Source organism: Sciurus carolinensis, chromosome 4, assembly GCF_902686445.1.
Source record: "Sciurus carolinensis chromosome 4, mSciCar1.2, whole genome shotgun sequence".
NCBI classification, from domain to species: domain Eukaryota; kingdom Metazoa; phylum Chordata; class Mammalia; order Rodentia; family Sciuridae; genus Sciurus; species Sciurus carolinensis.
Genome location: NC_062216.1, coordinates 38,758,706 through 38,775,010, shown reverse-complemented (window position 1 = coordinate 38,775,010; position 16,305 = coordinate 38,758,706). Strand labels below are relative to the sequence as shown.

Here is a 16,305-nt window from a genome sequence, read left to right as displayed (position 1 = left end):
TATGAACAGGCCTATCCTTTCCAGCCTCATCTGCTACTACAGCTTTGAATGAAGATGAAATGCAAGGACAGGGTGTTGTGTGGTTACATATGATTACATATTGTTCATTCAAAGTTCTCACATCTTTCTAGAATTTGGTCCTCACAATGGTATTTTAGACAACATAGTATTCTCCTCATTACTCAGGTAAGTACATTAAAGTTCAGAAAGTTAACATGTTCAAAATAATACTCAGTCCAGACCTCTGATTCCAAAGCCCCCATATTTTTTTTCTCTGGCTTAAACCCATCTATCTTTATGCACCCATGCCTTTGCCTGACCTGAAGTGGCCCACCTAAAATTCTTACACGCAAAAGTCCTACTCATTTTTTGAGGTTTCTGCTCAGATTTCCCCTCTGATGTCAAGCATCAACCCCATCCTCTAATCGGGATGAATCAGTCTCTCCTCGATTCTCTTTCAATGACTTTTCTGCACATTCCTCACAGAATGTAATTCATCTGTTTCTCTAGGTCGGGGTCTCAGTTTTATCCATTTACATATCTTCTCCAAACAACTAGCATGGTACACCTAATACAAGCACTGTTTAATGAACCCAATCTGTACTCATTTAAATCTTTTGTCACTTTGGTGGAAGGCAAAGAGGCCATTTACAACTTTCAAACTGGCTAGAAACTTAGGGGAAAGCTTTCTTTCCCTCTCCAAAAATATTGAAAATAGTCGCACATCTCAAAGCAGTGTCCAACAAAGAATGTGGTGATGCTATTAAACATCATGAAATAACCACATTGCATTTTAATCTTGTTTGCACTCAAATATCTTGATAATCGAATTCAATAGAATGGTGTTCTTGACAAACTACGGTGAAAACTGAAGAAACGAAAGAGAGATTGAATGTAAATGCACCTACCTGGGGTGGATTCGGATGAGAAGCCAGGGGCAAGCTTCGAGTTTCAGAACCCCTGGATGGGGGGACGCTGGCCACTTCGGTGCTAAGCCGGGAGAAGAGGACCTGTGGGAGTCTATTTTCAGTTACTTTCAACTTTTGTTTCTGTTTTTGTCCTCCTGTGTCAACAGAAAAATCAGTATCATGAGTAACATCAGATTACCTGACACAAATAAAATTCTCTGCAAAGAGAATATCTCTTCTTGAGTTACCACAAGTCTAAGTTATGGCCATTGATTAAAGAGCAATACAGAAGAGAGCAGAGACCCCATGGACCAATTGGTTAACATACCAGAGATTTGTGGTAAAGCAGAGATAATACAGTGGAGTCAAAAAGATTCTCAGAATTTTATAACAGCCTGGCTAATCTTTTTGGCTGGAAAAAGAATAGTAATAGAACTAATATGGTTATTGCCTTATGGTATCAAGTACATAAAACTAGTCATCTAGTCATTAACGTCCACTGTCAATATTTCTTTTCTTTTCTTTTTTTTTTTTTTGGTGCTGGGGATTGAACCCAGGGCCTTATGCTTACAAGGTAAGCACTCTACCGACTGAGCTATCTCCCCAGCCTAACTGTCAATATTTCTATGATTTCTTTCTGCTCCATCTTAGGTGCTTTAAAGAGCATTTTATAAGTTGAAGTGAAGGTAAACGAAGTGATTATTACCTTTGCTATGTTCACATTTTACTTTATAAATATTATCAATAATTAAAAGCAAAAATCCCTTTATTAGAGAGTAGTTGAGTTTTCTTTAACCCCAATAAAAAATAATGTGATTCTTTCTGTGCATTTTTTGAGTTTTTTTCCCCCAGAGTACAAAGTATTGTTTTTATAACTCTAAAAACAACAATGTCCTTTGGAAGTGATTAAAGATCACCTGTGAGGAAAGGCAGAAAGCCACCTCTTTTCTCACCCCAGTCCTGTCCCAGGAGTGGCCAAACTGGGGCAGGGAGCACAAATCCAGGAACAGGGGTCACTGTCTTTTCAGGAGGCCAAATTCTGCAAATAAGTACCTTTGAGTGTAGCTGCCCAGGTCTTTCTGATCAGTTCTTCTAATATTTCTACCACATATGTCCAGACACGATCAAACACCTCTGCCGCCACAGCATCTCTGATACAGTCATGAGGGGAAACAGGAGGAAGTCCGTTCTTACGCCACTTCCTGCCACAGTGAGCTGGTTTTCGTTCAAGATGTTCATCACCACTAAGAATGAAAACCCAGGGTAATCACTGAAAGTATCCACGGTTAAAGTTAAAGTAACTCATACTCTCTCTCTCTCAACCTCTCTCTCTTTATCCATCCTAAAGTAATCCTATCTATCATCTGACATGCATGCATATACATATTTACACATATAAAAATAAATGTAACATTCTTTTTAAACAGCACAGTTTTCTTTTTTAAATATACAATTTTTGTCAATGATACCTCAATAAAGCTAGGGGATAAAAACCAAGAGAAACAATAAAAAACAACTCTTCATTTCATGGGTCTGTTCTGTTGCTTTTTTCTAGTCTTGGTTTCATTTATTTCTCCACTAATTTCTGTTATTTCCTTCCTTTACTCTGTTCTTCATTCTCTCCCTCTGGTATAAAGTTAATGTGCTTACTTGAGATCTTTCTTTATTTTTAAATGTAGGCGTCTATCGCTATACACTTTCCTCTTAGAACTGCTTTGTTACCACGTTAAATTTTGGTATGGATTATTTCCATTTTCATTTGTCTCAAGATATTTTCTTTTTTTCCCCTTTGATTTCTTCTTTGGACCCATCATTTGTTCAAAAGTCTACTGTTTAGTTTCTACATCTTGGGGAATTTTCTAGTTTTCCTCCTATTATTGATACTTGATATTTCAATCTTCTTAATTTGTTAAGATTTATTTTAGCAACTGGTTCCTTTTGAATCTATCAGTTTTCAATATGAGGCAACTGCTATCCTACAACACTTGTAGCTTAAAAAAAACAAAATATGCATTTAGTGCAGAGACTAGAACTTCTCCTTTGCCCTTTGTAAGGAACCTAGAGTCCCTGGACATGAGAGTCCTGGTAGCCTTGTCCACTTTCACTAGCATGCTGCACATGGCTCTTGTTTGCTCTCTGTGCCATGCTGTCAAGAAGGCAGGGAAGCACTGCTCTAGACATATACTTCCCTCTAGGAATCGAAACTCTTTGGGGAGAAAATTATTCTCAAAAGAATAGAAATCTTTCTGATAAGAATAGAAATCTATCTGATAAGACAAAATGAGCATGTAATAAAAATAAATGCCAAACTATTATATTATGAGGTCAATGTCAAACAAAATTCTATTTACTCCTCTTTTTGGTCAAAAGCAAAATATTCTTCCATCTTTCCATCCACATCGTAAACCTCTTCTTCCAGGGATGGACATGCTGTTATGTGAGCAGTCCCTGAGCTTTCAGGGACTGGCAGGGCAGAAGCTGAGAATGTTGCTGGGACTATTTGAGAACCAGAGATGCACAACCTATGGGAAAAGAACAGATCCTATGTGGGGTTTTGTATAACAACAAGAATGTAATGCTTGCACAATCATGGTGAATCTTTAAAGTAGCCATAAAGTACAGAAGCTCAAATTTAAAAATTATTAAGTATAACTTTTGCAAAAACTGATCATTGAAAGCATTTTAACCCAAGCATTGTTAAAAAAAAATGTAAGGGCTTCTTAAAAGGCTAAATCATTTTGTATGTCTGTATCCTCTTTGCTGTAATGCAAGGATGCCACAGTTCAGTTCCAAATAGGTGTAAATGGCATAAAGATATTTACTGAAAACTGTAAATCAAGAAAGGTGGTACACAGCTGTAATCCTAGCTATTAAGGAGGCTGAGGCTGGAGGATAGCAAGCTTATGGCTAGCTGCAGCAAATTTCAGCCACTTTGTCTCAAAATAAAAATGAAAAGGGCAGGGGAGTCAGGGGAGGTCAGCTCAATGGTAGAGCCCCATCCTAGAATGCATGAGGCCCTAGGTTCAATCTCTAGTACCTCACCCCAAAAGAAAAGAAAAGGAAAAAAAAAAAAAGAAACTTTTTGTAAGCCAAAGAAAACAGGATAAGGCTTTACTTCTTCTGCTTAAGGCTCTGAATCCATCACAATGAGGCAGTTTTTGATTTTGCATTTAGCCTGACTTTCACAAGTGCCTTTGGAATAAAAGTTGAAGGTAACTTCTGTGTGCATGTGTTGGTATTTTATATGTACACATAATAAATTTAGGTTAGAAGCATCTTGTGAAAATATTCTCTGCACCTGTCCTTCATTGAAATCTAAATTTGAATATTTCATGGAGCCAAGGCTCATGGATGAGTTAAACATAAAAAAGGATAACTGAAATACAGTAACAAACACTTTTCGGAAGTAACGCATATCAACATACTGCCTGATGTTGCTGCCACATTCTGGGGCTTCAGGTAAGAGTTTGTGGCCAGCAGAACTAGGCATGTTTCCCTGGAAGTGTTGGAACCCTTCGTCAGTTGGCAGGATGAGCTGTCTTCCTAATACTCTGCAAAGGAAAGAAAATTGACCAGACGATGATAAATATGCTTTGTGATTATAAAGGTAGGATGCATTAATGTTTCTGAAGGCATGGATGTGACATGATATAGTATGTATTGGCACATAAGAAGCATCATGGTGTCTCAGAAGAAGCCTGAGCTTTAGGAAGGCGAGAAGGTCTGTTGCGGTCATAGGTTAAGATTCTGAGACAGTGTGCTGGCTCTCTAGGCCACCTATCTCATTTGCCTCAAAGGACTGATAAGTGGCTTAGAGATAATGCATATCAGATTTGGACATGTAAGGCAAGGCAGGGTACAGTGAAACTCCCTCTATGTGTTAACTAACATTTACCTAATAAATAAAACCATACACGTATATGCACTAAGCTTATACACCCAGAAATCTTTTCTTTTTCCACTTTCCCTCCCTCATTTTTATCTTAACAATGTAAAAGAGCAGTGAGAGGATCAAGTTTGAGCTCCTGAATTTTTGGTAAGTGAGCCATCCCCAGAAAAGCACACACAAATAACTGACATCTAATGGACACATTATATGTTTTAAGACAGGGATTCAGAAAGGATTGAAAAGAAAGATTAAAAACATTACTTGGGTTTTTTCCTAAAGTTCCCTAGTCAAGCTAACCAGAAAATTCATGTGCATATTCTAATTCATTCTTCCCAGATGTAATGTGGAGGAACTTGGGATAACTGAGATGGACTTTCCCCTAAGTAGGTGGGCTGAAAGACAGGAAGCAAAGTTTCCCTTCAGACCCAATCTATATTCTCCATCTTTGGTATTAAAAAAGATAATGCCCCTGTTTACATCCGGGACAATGATGAGATAGAAAGGTTCACCTATCAAGTCATTCTGCAAATAATTACTCTGCCTATGGGAACCCTCTGGTTGTTCTCAGTGATGACAGCTGTCTGCTCATATATGGTGAATGTGAAGGACAAAGAGCATAGCTAACAATCTTGCACTTGTTGCAGATTTGATGCCTTTCTCTGAATGAGTTAGATTTGCTTCTCACAAATTAAGAGGCACTTGAATATTGTTGGGTCTCAGTATCTCCTCAGGCACAATAACAAAAGATGCATCTGTCAGTAAAAGACTGTGCTCTTGATAGGTATTTTGATTGAGCAAGTGCTTTCAGTTCTAATGTATTGATTGTATAGACCCAGATCAGGAGTGGTTAGTTCAAAAACCCATTCCAGAGAATTTCTATGGAGGATATGCCTACCTCAGATGGAGGGATCTTCTTGCCCACTCACCACACTCAGCCACTAGATTCTGGGTCCGAGGGCTTACTTTCCCCTCAAATAGCATTTCCTCGACCTCCCAAAACAACTGCTGCACTTTCTGTGCATTGGCTTTGTCAAACTCCTGAAACAGAAAAAGCCCATTTCGTTAGAATCCTAAGAGCCATAGAAACATAGCCTTCACAATCAATGATACTTCAACATTTTTCAAATCTAATATATAGGAGGGAGTATAATTAGGTAACAAGAATGTAGGCTTTGCAGTTGATTTTGACTTTTCTAATCAATTACATCTCATCCTGAGTCTCAGATTCCTGAACTATTAAAGAGATAACTTCTCTCATGTGTTTTGAGCCTTGAGATTTTACATAGACATGGATAGAGGTGTAGGTACACATATTGACAAAGACATCAAATGGAGACACAGACCTCCACACACCCTCATATATGCACATGCATGCTTGTATACACACACACACACACACACACACACACACACACAAATGTACACAGACCTAGGTCCCTCACATAGTTCACCCTGATATGCTTAAGCACAGTTGCAAAATACAGGCTATTTTTTTCTTCTAATGATACCTTGGAAAAAAGAAATTACTTTTGAAGAAAGGGCTATTAACCTTGTTTTCATCAATAAAGTAGAAAAACAAAAAAAAATCCTTAGTTGTCCTAAGAGATGTGGTTATCAGGGTGAAATCAGCATATTAATTTCTCCTGTCTGGCCTTAACAGTTTCTTGAGCCGCAGCTGCAGTGAACTGTCCTTGAGAAAGCCCCTTAGCAATCGTAGATGGTCTCTGTTGGAAGCTAACAGTCTATCAGTCAATGAGCAGAACGTTACACTCCTGATATAGACATGACTACGACTGGGAGAAACCCTGCCCAGGCAGCCTCCAGGGCAAGACACCCAGCCTTGACATACATTGTTCGTCAGTTCTTCTCTCAGACTGACAACAAACTAGATTCCCAGATTACAACGGAACTGAATTATTTCTTATTATTTCTTTTAAAGTGCAAATAAGAGAAAAACTAATAATAATCATTTGTGTCCTAGGAGGGGACTGAGTAGCTAGGGCATGGGAGAAGGCTCGCTTTTGTTTCTCTTCCTTTTGCATTTTTTTTTTGCTTTTGTAAATATTTTCTATCAAAAAGTAACTAAAATTTTTATATTAAAATTAAAGGGATTGTAAGTTCTGAAGTACTTTTTTTTTTTTGTACCAGAGATTAAACCCAGCAGTACTTAACCACTGAGTCACATCCCCAGTCCATATAACATATATATTTAAATTTAAAGACAGGGTCTCACTGAGTTACTTAGTACTTTTCTAAGCTGCTGAGGTTGGCCTTGAACTCATGATCCTCCTGCCACAGCCTCTGGAACTGTGGAGATCACAGGCCTTTGCCTCCACACCCAGCTAGAGTTATTTAAATTCTATAAATAGAAGTCATAAGATTCTTGCTGGATAATTTCATGAAAATCTGTACTGAAAGAATCCCAGAATCTGGACATGATAAAGCAAGGGTTCTCAGTCTTTTCAGGGATATGCCCGCAAGGAAAAAGGACTTGAGCGGGTTTGCAGTGCATGGGCAAGCAGACGGGCAAGAGGGGATCATAAGTGAGGGAGTCACGTCTGAAAAAGTCCTCTTAGTGATGAGCTGACTCCCTTCCAGATCCCTCCCAGGTCCTGTGATCACCCACCTCTCTGAGACTTGCTGCTAACTAACTATATAATAGGTATTCAGATGCACTGTGAGGAGTGAAAAAATGCTCTTAAAGAAAGTAAAGAAAAACACACCAAACAAGAAGGTGGATACCCAGGGTGCTATAGAAAGGCTTTGCCAAATCACGTGGGTTTTACAGAGCTGTGCCCCAGGATGCCCAGAGACACTGCAGGGATAAGGAGGCAGGAGACTGTGAAGCCTGCAAAGTTCTTAGCAAAGTTGGAGTTGTAGCTAAAGCTCACCCAGCTGAGAGGCCCACTCCCACAAAGAACCAAGTAGAGTTAAAATTAATGTCTCCCCTTAGGGTTAGAAGATGAAAGTAAAACATCTGGTCCAGAGTACTGGGGAGAGATCCTCTAATCATGGAGATGCTTCACGGTTTTTACTTTCCCAACTTGTTCTCTTAGTTGAGTTCCTAATTGTCAGAATTTTATTCTGAATTTCCAGCCATAGATACTGTAGAAGGAGTTATATGGAACATAATGGGGAGAGCGTGGGAGGGTGAGAAAAACAAAATTATCAACAGTTCAGACTCTGGACTATAAGATTATGAGTGATTTTTTTTTCTATATTCTGGTACTTCAAAATTTTTGCATGTAATATGGTAACATGTACATACTTTTATACATACATATATGTATATAGATGGATATAACCATAAATGGTAGAGATTTTTTTGAACCTAAGAAAGCAATTCTTCACATAACTTATAATCACAGTATTATCAAAAATATTCTGAGACATACATCATCTCTCCAAGAATACACTGAGCTCCTCTCTGTAGACAGGCCAGTGGTAGAACTCCGGGTTGAAGACCCTGACCATGACTCGTGGGCTCTTGTGGGTGTGCAGCTTCCGCGGGATGAAAATGATGATGAGGATTCACTGCTGGAATGAACATAAGCAACAGAAAAACACTTAAACAGAGTGCACTACTTTAAAAATATTTTTGCCATGTATCATTTCCATTAGGTTAAAAATAAAACTACATTTTAATTTAAAAGACTCAAGATGGCCAATCACTGATTTGTTGTAGGAATTTTCTGATGTTGTAATCAGCAGTATTTAACAGGTGAATGCTTACCAGGTATATTTATCAATGGCTTTCTGCACATTTCTTGTAAAATGTGGAGGTAAAGGATCTTTGCTTTTCACAGCAAAACTATGCTTTCTAGAACTTTCTGACAGTCCTCTTCTGAAAAACAAAAGGAAACATGAGAAGTCACCCTAATGTAATAATGCATTCATTAAATAATATTCATTAAAACTTACAAAATTCCTTTTGTATAAGATTGTTCTTCTCCTCCTTCTGTGTCCCCTAAACACATGTGTGTGTACATACAACATTCATCCTTAAGAAACTAAGGCCTAGGACCTTGCCTTGTTAATGTTTCTTAGAATCAAGGTGGCCAATAATCTGTATGCATCTTTAGGTGACGTGGAATAATAACAACTTTTGGACACTTAACCAGAGAAAAGTGACCCAAAACAGTTGTCAATATTTCAGACATGTCTTTACTCCAAGGTGTAAGACTTGCAAGTGGTGAAACAAGGGCTGACTTTCAGGTTGCCCCTTGACCAGGTCCCCTTACTCTTGCAAAACCCAACTGGAGATACCAATAAAAATCAAATCCCATATTAATTCTGAAATAGATCAGATTCTTTTGAATGGCTAGAAACCACAAAAACCTACTTTACTTTAGCATTGTTTTTTTAGTGTATATTCTGAGTTTTAGAGAGTTTGAAAATATTAAATTTAATGGAGAACTGTAACAAAAGAAAATCTAAATTTTAAATAAGCTGTTAAACCTAACTGTAGCACAGTTTGGGCTAATCATTAAAATGCTCTTTCAATGAACCTCTTAAAACATTCACTTCCCTCTAGTCAAAATATCTTCCTGATGTTTAATAGTCAACTACTTTTATTCTTAGAGTAGAAATCATGTCCTCCCATATGAATAAAACATACATTAACTTAAGATATGATAATAAATTAGGCGAAGAACTTCCACTTTCAATATTTCCAACAAAAACACCACTTCAGTGTGCACATATTTTATAAGTTTATTTTTGCTTTCAATTAAAATGGTACCTAATTTTGGGGTTGGGGGTAATTCCGGGTCTAGAATACACAAGGTCCTAGGTTTGATCCCCAGCACCACAAAAAACAAAATTAAATAAATAAGTAAAATGGTACTGAATTTTCAACATTTTAATTTTAGTATACTTGAAATAAATATCACCCTTACTTATATATCTATCATACTCAAAACAAAAGGGAACTGTAAAAACATTAAAACTATAAATAGAAATTAGTAAGAACCCCTGCCTTTTATAGATATGTTTTGTACAATAGAGAATAACAGAATTCTATGGTTTTTTTCTCTCTCCCTACTGATTATATATTGTAAGTACAATGAGAAGATAAAGATGCTAAAATAAGGGTACCAGGGAAAAGAATATAAGACAAGTTTTCATGCTTTAATAAACTGCTTTTGCTTTAGCTCTTTCAGTTGTTTTAAAACCATCAGTTACTTATCATTTACATTGTGACTCAATAACTTTTTTGTTAAACATAAAAAATACCTACAAAATAGCTGACTAAAAATTAACTAAAAACAAAAGACATCAGAGATATATTCATACATGAGCTAATGTGTTACTGAGAAGCAATTTTAAAATTCAGTGTGCTGAATTAACTAAAACATTGTCCTTTCATGATATCTTTATAGCAGTGGATTAGAATTTGTTCTCCACTGACACTGAGTAAGACACTTGCCTTCTCCTGGACAGTATCCACATCCGTAAAACAGTGACAATACAGACATCCTTCCCTCATTCTAGGATAAAGGGCCAAGACTTCCTGTGGATGCCGGAAGCTATGGATAGCACTGAACTCTAGTTACACCATATTCTTTGCTATTCTATGCATGTACCTATGACAGTTTTTGCTGTTTCTTTGTGCCTTCCTTAGCATTTTGTATTAAATAGATCTCTTTTGACATTTTTAAAAATTGTGAACTTGATACATTATTCATCTTTTTATCTGTAGCATCTTAAATAATGCTTGTCACACAAGAAATGCTTTCTATGTTTATTGAAAGAATCAATAAGCAAAGACTAAATGAGTCCCTCAAACACAGAACACCTTTTACCTGTAATTATACTCTGAAGGTTCATGCTTACCACAAAAGATCATGTTGTGACCAGACATTAAAACATTCTCCAAATTCAGGACATTCAGGACATTTCTGGAGAACATTAAAGTTTTCGAGAGAGGATAAAAAGTCACAGCTCTTCTCGAAAGAGCTTATCTCCACCTCCCAAATGACTTTCATAACAGAGAATAACAGAATTATATGAGCTTTGGCTCCACCACTATTCTTGCTCATAGCTCATCTGCCTTTTGTGCAACCTGGAAGCAAAAATTTACTTGCTGGAAGCATGCTAATTTGTTTTGTTTTTAATGAAGAATAACTTCTTCCTCTAGAAAATTCATTCTTTTTGGTGGGGGAAAGAGGGTCTTTTCAAACTAAGAAGAAAAAAATGATTTCAAAATGGAGAAGCTAATTTCTCTCTTCAGGTGACACCAAGTCCTTTCTAAAACCAGAAGTCCTGCTTACTTGAAAGTAGTGGAGGGCGTGAAGTGTGGAGGAAGCAGGGCAGGGAAATGGGAAGCTCTGCATTGAGCACAGGGGTTTCTATTAAAACACTAATTCCACTTCATTTCTGCAACCTTTTCCTCCTCTTCCACTCCTCGCGTCTTTCTATCCAAATTCTTGAACTTCAGAGCTTAGGGCAATAACATACAAATTTGACCACAAAATGTGGAAGAAACTGGTGAAGAGGAATTTATTTGAACCCACAGCTTAATGACTGCCAAAGGTCACCAAGAAGATAGGAAAGTAGCTAGGATAAACATGCAGGATACTGACATGCATGTCTCTCCCGGAACCACAAATTACTAACATGTGAATTCAAAACACAACTCATAATAAGTCTTCCCTTTTTTGTATTATATTTTGGCCATCAGGTTTCTCTGTGCTCCAACCAAGCATTGAACTGCTAGTCCATGCATAACGTTGAACACTTTTTAATCCCCTGCAAACTATCATCTGTATATTCTATATAGTCTTAGAAAGTATACAAACTTACAGGATGCATTCTAGCTGATAAGTGTTTTAAAACTTAAATGTGGAATATCTAATAAAGTTATATTACATTGTACATAAAAAAGTGACAATTATGCTTGTCCCTTTCTCTATCGCTTAAATTTTAGAGATAATAAACTCTTGCTTGTCAGTGCATTTAATTTGGGTGCAGGACGTAGGTTCCCTCAGGGTGGACTTAAGTGCAGTCACTGTATTGCATTAATTTGTTGTTACATCAGAGTGAAGGCTGAGAACCAATCTCCAGAAGTCACTGCAATTCCAGCTGTCAGGTAAATGATTAATCATCTATTTTTACTTTTAGTTTGCTTCTTGATAGCCCACAAACTTATGCCACATTGTCCTGTAGAAATTCAAATGTTAAGCAGTGATCTCAGTTTTCGAAAAGTCGTGCTTTTGACAGGAGTATCTGAAATAAGTTCTGTTGCTGGTTAAAAAGCAGGTTGTTTTTCTGGACTATATGTGGCAATCTCAGGCAGGCCCCTCAAGGGTTATCATCACGAAGCTGCTCCTCCGACACAAAAACCCACGCATCCTAAGACAAGTCCAAGAAGCAATCAGAGATCTGGGGACCAAATGGAGAAGTCACCTCAGACGCTAGAAATGCTTCTCAGAGCAAGCGATCAAGTTCACTTGCGAAGGCCCGATGATGTCAGAGCGTCACGATTTCATGAATGGATGCTGGAAAATACAGACCAGATAGACTCCGGTTTTGCAAAGTCAAAAAAAAAAAAGAAAAAGAAAATCACGCACTTCGTACAAAATCAGGACACGACGAGGCATTCATTCCACCTCCTCTCGCAGATGAACACTTACCCAATTACAATCAGTCCAAGGTCTTGGCTCGCGTCCCCCGGGCCGGGCCCCGCGCCCCGAGGCCTGCGCGCCCCTGGGCCTTGGCACGCTCCTCGCGCCCCGTACAAGCAGCCGGCGGCGGCGCGCCCCCGCACCCGCGGGGCCTCGGCTCCCCGCCGGCCCAGCCCTGCGCTCCCTCGCCCGGCTTAGCCCTGCACACGTAGCCGGGTCACTCTCGGGGGCCGCCGGCCTTCAGCAGCACGGCTCGGGGCGCTCGGGACCCGATCTGCGCAGCCCATGGGCGCGGCTGCTGCGGGGCGGGCGCCAAGCACTCCTGCCCTCTCCAGATCCTTGGGACCAGCAAAGGCCAGATTCCAGGACGGCCGGGAGACGCCTCCTGAGCTCTCCGCGCACGCCCTCCCGTCTCCTCCCTCTGCAGCTGCGCTCTTGCCCGGTCGGGCCGGGCCAAGCTGGACTAGGGTCCACTTCTCTCCCTCCTAATCCTGGTGCGCACTTCCCGTCCCGATTCGCCGTCTCCTGCCCTCTGTCCGCGTGCGCCTCTCCCAGGGACCTCCGGAAAGGCTCGCGATGGCCCCTTCTCCCCGACACAGGCCGGATTTCACTACCCACTGACCAACGCTTTGACCTTTGGGGGCCCGCCGCTTCGCGCTCTCCGGACCTCCAGCACGCAGCGTTCTGGCCTTCCCACCCCTTCCCCGGGGTCTCTCTCAGTCCAAGGGTCTGTCCAGATGGGTGTTTCCTGCCTTGCTTCTTCGAAATAGAATTTTAATTCACAAGAGAAAGAGAACTCTAGAAAGATTTCACCAATTCCTTCTCCCCACCAGAGGATGTATAGATTGGGGTGGGCGGGCGAGTAAGGATTAAAAGAAGGAAGCCCCAGATATGATAAATGTATAATTTGTTAGAAGAACTCTAGGCCTTATTGTCCTCACCAAAGATTTAGATCGTTTTAAGTCCTGCCTCTCCATCTGCAAATAGATGCTTTGTGTCACACAACCCAGTCAATTTTCCACAAAACAGGGAGCATTCTTGCGGTTTGGTTTATTAATATGTACTTGTTTCAATTTTGGAGTGACATAACTATATCAGGACCAGGTTGCTAGACTCTAGCCTGAGATAATAAAATTCCTTTAACTCATTTTCATAAACTGTAGAAAATAGAGTGAATTAACTGGGGCAAAATATATTTTTAAGGCCAAGTATTCAAGTCTAAGTACTACACATGCCTAGTTCTACAATATACTTTTTAATAATTACGTTGAATAAAGTGTCCTAACCTGTTCTATCTGTTCTCTGAGATCCAAGGTCATCTATGTTTCAACAGGTACAGAGAAACTTAAAAAATAATAATCTTAATGCTGAAATCTATAAGGACATTATTTTTAAATGATTCCAGGAAATTCCAATAAGTTATGTGATACTAAATAGGCACATAATTTTTCTTAGATGAAATGTTGCTAGGAATAGTTTATGTAAAGCAAGATGCAACTACAAGCTAGATTAACTTTGGATTTGAAATGTTTGCTGCAATATTGCCCTAAAGCCACTAGATGTCACGATTTTCCTTCTTTCGTCTAAAAAAAACTGCTCAGATGTTAATATCACATATCTTTTTGGCAAGATAGGATTCGCTGAATTTTCATTCCAGAAAAGATGGAGAATCTTATTTAGATCAGAAATCATTATTGCATATGTGACTACATGACTGGTGGGATTCTACATCATGTATAACCAGAAAAATGAGAAACTATACTCCATTTATGTGTATGATGTATTATAATGCATTCTGCTGTCATGTACAACTAATTAAAACAATTTTTTTAAAAAAAGAAATCACTATGCAGTGGAAAGATATTGCAGGCATAGCTAATGGAAAGTGTCATGATAGTAGACTCACCACAGGTGGGTGAAATACTTTTGCTTTGGCAGACAAATATCTAGAAGTCTCATATCCTTCTAAGCCCCAGCCATCCTGAAAGGTGATTGCTCTTCTGTTTAGTAAAACAGGTAAAAAATATCAGGCAAATTGCCAGAGATGAGCAGTTTTATCCAGATAGATCCAGACTGACTTCAAAAGTTTACCTTACGAAATCTAATCTCAAATCCAATTTGCTAATTTCCGTTAAAGCTCTTTTCATTATATTTTCTTTGTATTTTAAATCTATCAAATATTATATTATAACATTTACTAACATTTTCCTGAATTCATGCCACATGCTAGGCTGTATTTGAAACACTTGAGAAAAATTAGTATATTAGTTTGATAATTGCTCACAGGAGGTACTACTGTTAGTGCTATTCTGCAAATTAGAAAACTAATGCATAGAGAAGTTGCCAGACAGGCAGGGTCAATACTCTAAATTAGGCTGTTGATAACATGGTTTATTCAACACATACCTCAGTCTATGTGAGGCACACCTCAAAAGCCTTGTATAACTGACATGGACACAGTAAGTTCACTATATTTAGCTAAGAATATAGAGTTTTTAAATTGATAAGAAAGTTATCTTTGAAAAGAGAGCACATGAAAAATTATAAGACTTTTTTATTATGAAGAATATAAGAAGTTTAGTCCTAGGTAATCTATGAGGTTTGCAAGCTTATCTAAAATCACAGAAAGATAATTAATATATTATTAAATATAAAATGCCTAACTTCTGGAACCCCAAATTTTAAAAGTAAATGCTGAAATAGGAACAATAATAATTATCAAGAATACAAGCAACAATAGGTGTTGGCAAGGATGTGGGGAAAAAGGTACACTCATACATTGCTGGTGGGGCTGTAAATTAGTGCAGCTTCTCTGGAAAGCAGTGTGGAGATTCCTTAGAAAACTTGGAATGGAACCACTGCTTGACCCAGCTATCCCACTCCTCGGCCTATACCTAAAGGACTTAAAATCAGCAGCTACAGAGATACAGCCACATCAATGTTCATAGCAGCTCAATTCACAATAACCAGATTGTGGAACCAACCTAGATGCCCTTCAATTGATGAATGGATAAAGAAACTGTGGTATATATACACAATGGAATATTACTCAGCCATAAAGAATAATAAAATTATGGCATTTGCAGGCAAATGGTTGAAATTGGAGAATATCGTGCTAAGTGAGATAAGCCAATCTCAAAAAACCAAAGGGCGAATGATCTCGCTGATAAGCAGATGATGACACATAATGTGGGGGGTCGAGGGGGCAAGAATGGAGGAAGGAGGGACTGTATAGAGGGAAAAGAGGGGTGGGAGGGGTGGGGGGTAGAAAAAAAATAACAGAATGAATCAAAAACTATTACCCTAGGTAAATGTATGATTACACAAATGGTATGCCTGTATTTCATGTATAAACAGAGAGACAAGATGTATCCCATTTGTTTACAATAAAAATAAATTTAAAAAAAAGAACAATAATAATTAGGCAGAACCACCTGCAATAGTCAGTGTTTTACTGTTTTGGACTAGACAAACAGAAATTTCATGTTTCAACATAATACATTGAATAAATGGGTTCAATTACATTCCTTAGTATCCAATAATTTTTTCCTACTTTCCAAAATTTACTCTGCTATACTTTTATCAGTAGAAAGTGAAGAAAAGAAATAATACAATTGATTTACATCTTTATAAAGAATTCATCTGTCTTTCAAAATGAAAACTACTCAGATATATTCTGTGAAGAATTCAACCTCCCAAACTATCACATCGAGATGGATACATTTTACTAAAATGTTTTTTATCGTTTGCTTTCTTCTTTTAAATAGTAGATCAGAAAAAAAAGACTTTGTAGTAATTGCTAGATCCCTAGTGCAAATAGGGTTTCCTATTGTGTAAATGAAATATTAAAATATCTTTCATCTTATTATTCTCTCCTTCACGA

The 16,305-nt window shown here is 38.3% G+C and overlaps 1 protein-coding gene across 3 annotated transcripts in view; it reads right to left on the bottom strand.

Moving 5' to 3' along the window:
• The window catches only part of Fam149a (family with sequence similarity 149 member A), a 53,065-nt gene that overhangs the window by 12,567 nt on the left and 24,193 nt on the right, over nucleotides 1-16,305 (bottom strand). The window contains exons 1-8 of one of the 3 annotated variants that reach the window (XM_047548596.1): nucleotides 12,432-12,610; nucleotides 8,531-8,641; nucleotides 8,193-8,334; nucleotides 5,693-5,835; nucleotides 4,334-4,459; nucleotides 3,260-3,430; nucleotides 1,962-2,152; nucleotides 909-1,063 (exon numbers count right to left, since the gene is read on the bottom strand). In XM_047548596.1, coding sequence (XP_047404552.1) covers nucleotides 909-1,063; nucleotides 1,962-2,152; nucleotides 3,260-3,430; nucleotides 4,334-4,459; nucleotides 5,693-5,778 — 729 coding nt within the window. In that variant the 5' untranslated portion in view covers nucleotides 5,779-5,835; nucleotides 8,193-8,334; nucleotides 8,531-8,641; nucleotides 12,432-12,610. Of the gene's footprint in view, nucleotides 1-908; nucleotides 1,064-1,961; nucleotides 2,153-3,259; nucleotides 3,431-4,333; nucleotides 4,460-5,692; nucleotides 5,836-8,192; nucleotides 8,335-8,530; nucleotides 8,642-12,431; nucleotides 12,611-16,305 lie in introns of those variants that run through there. The other 2 variants (XM_047548594.1, XM_047548595.1) reach the window with 2 other exon arrangements.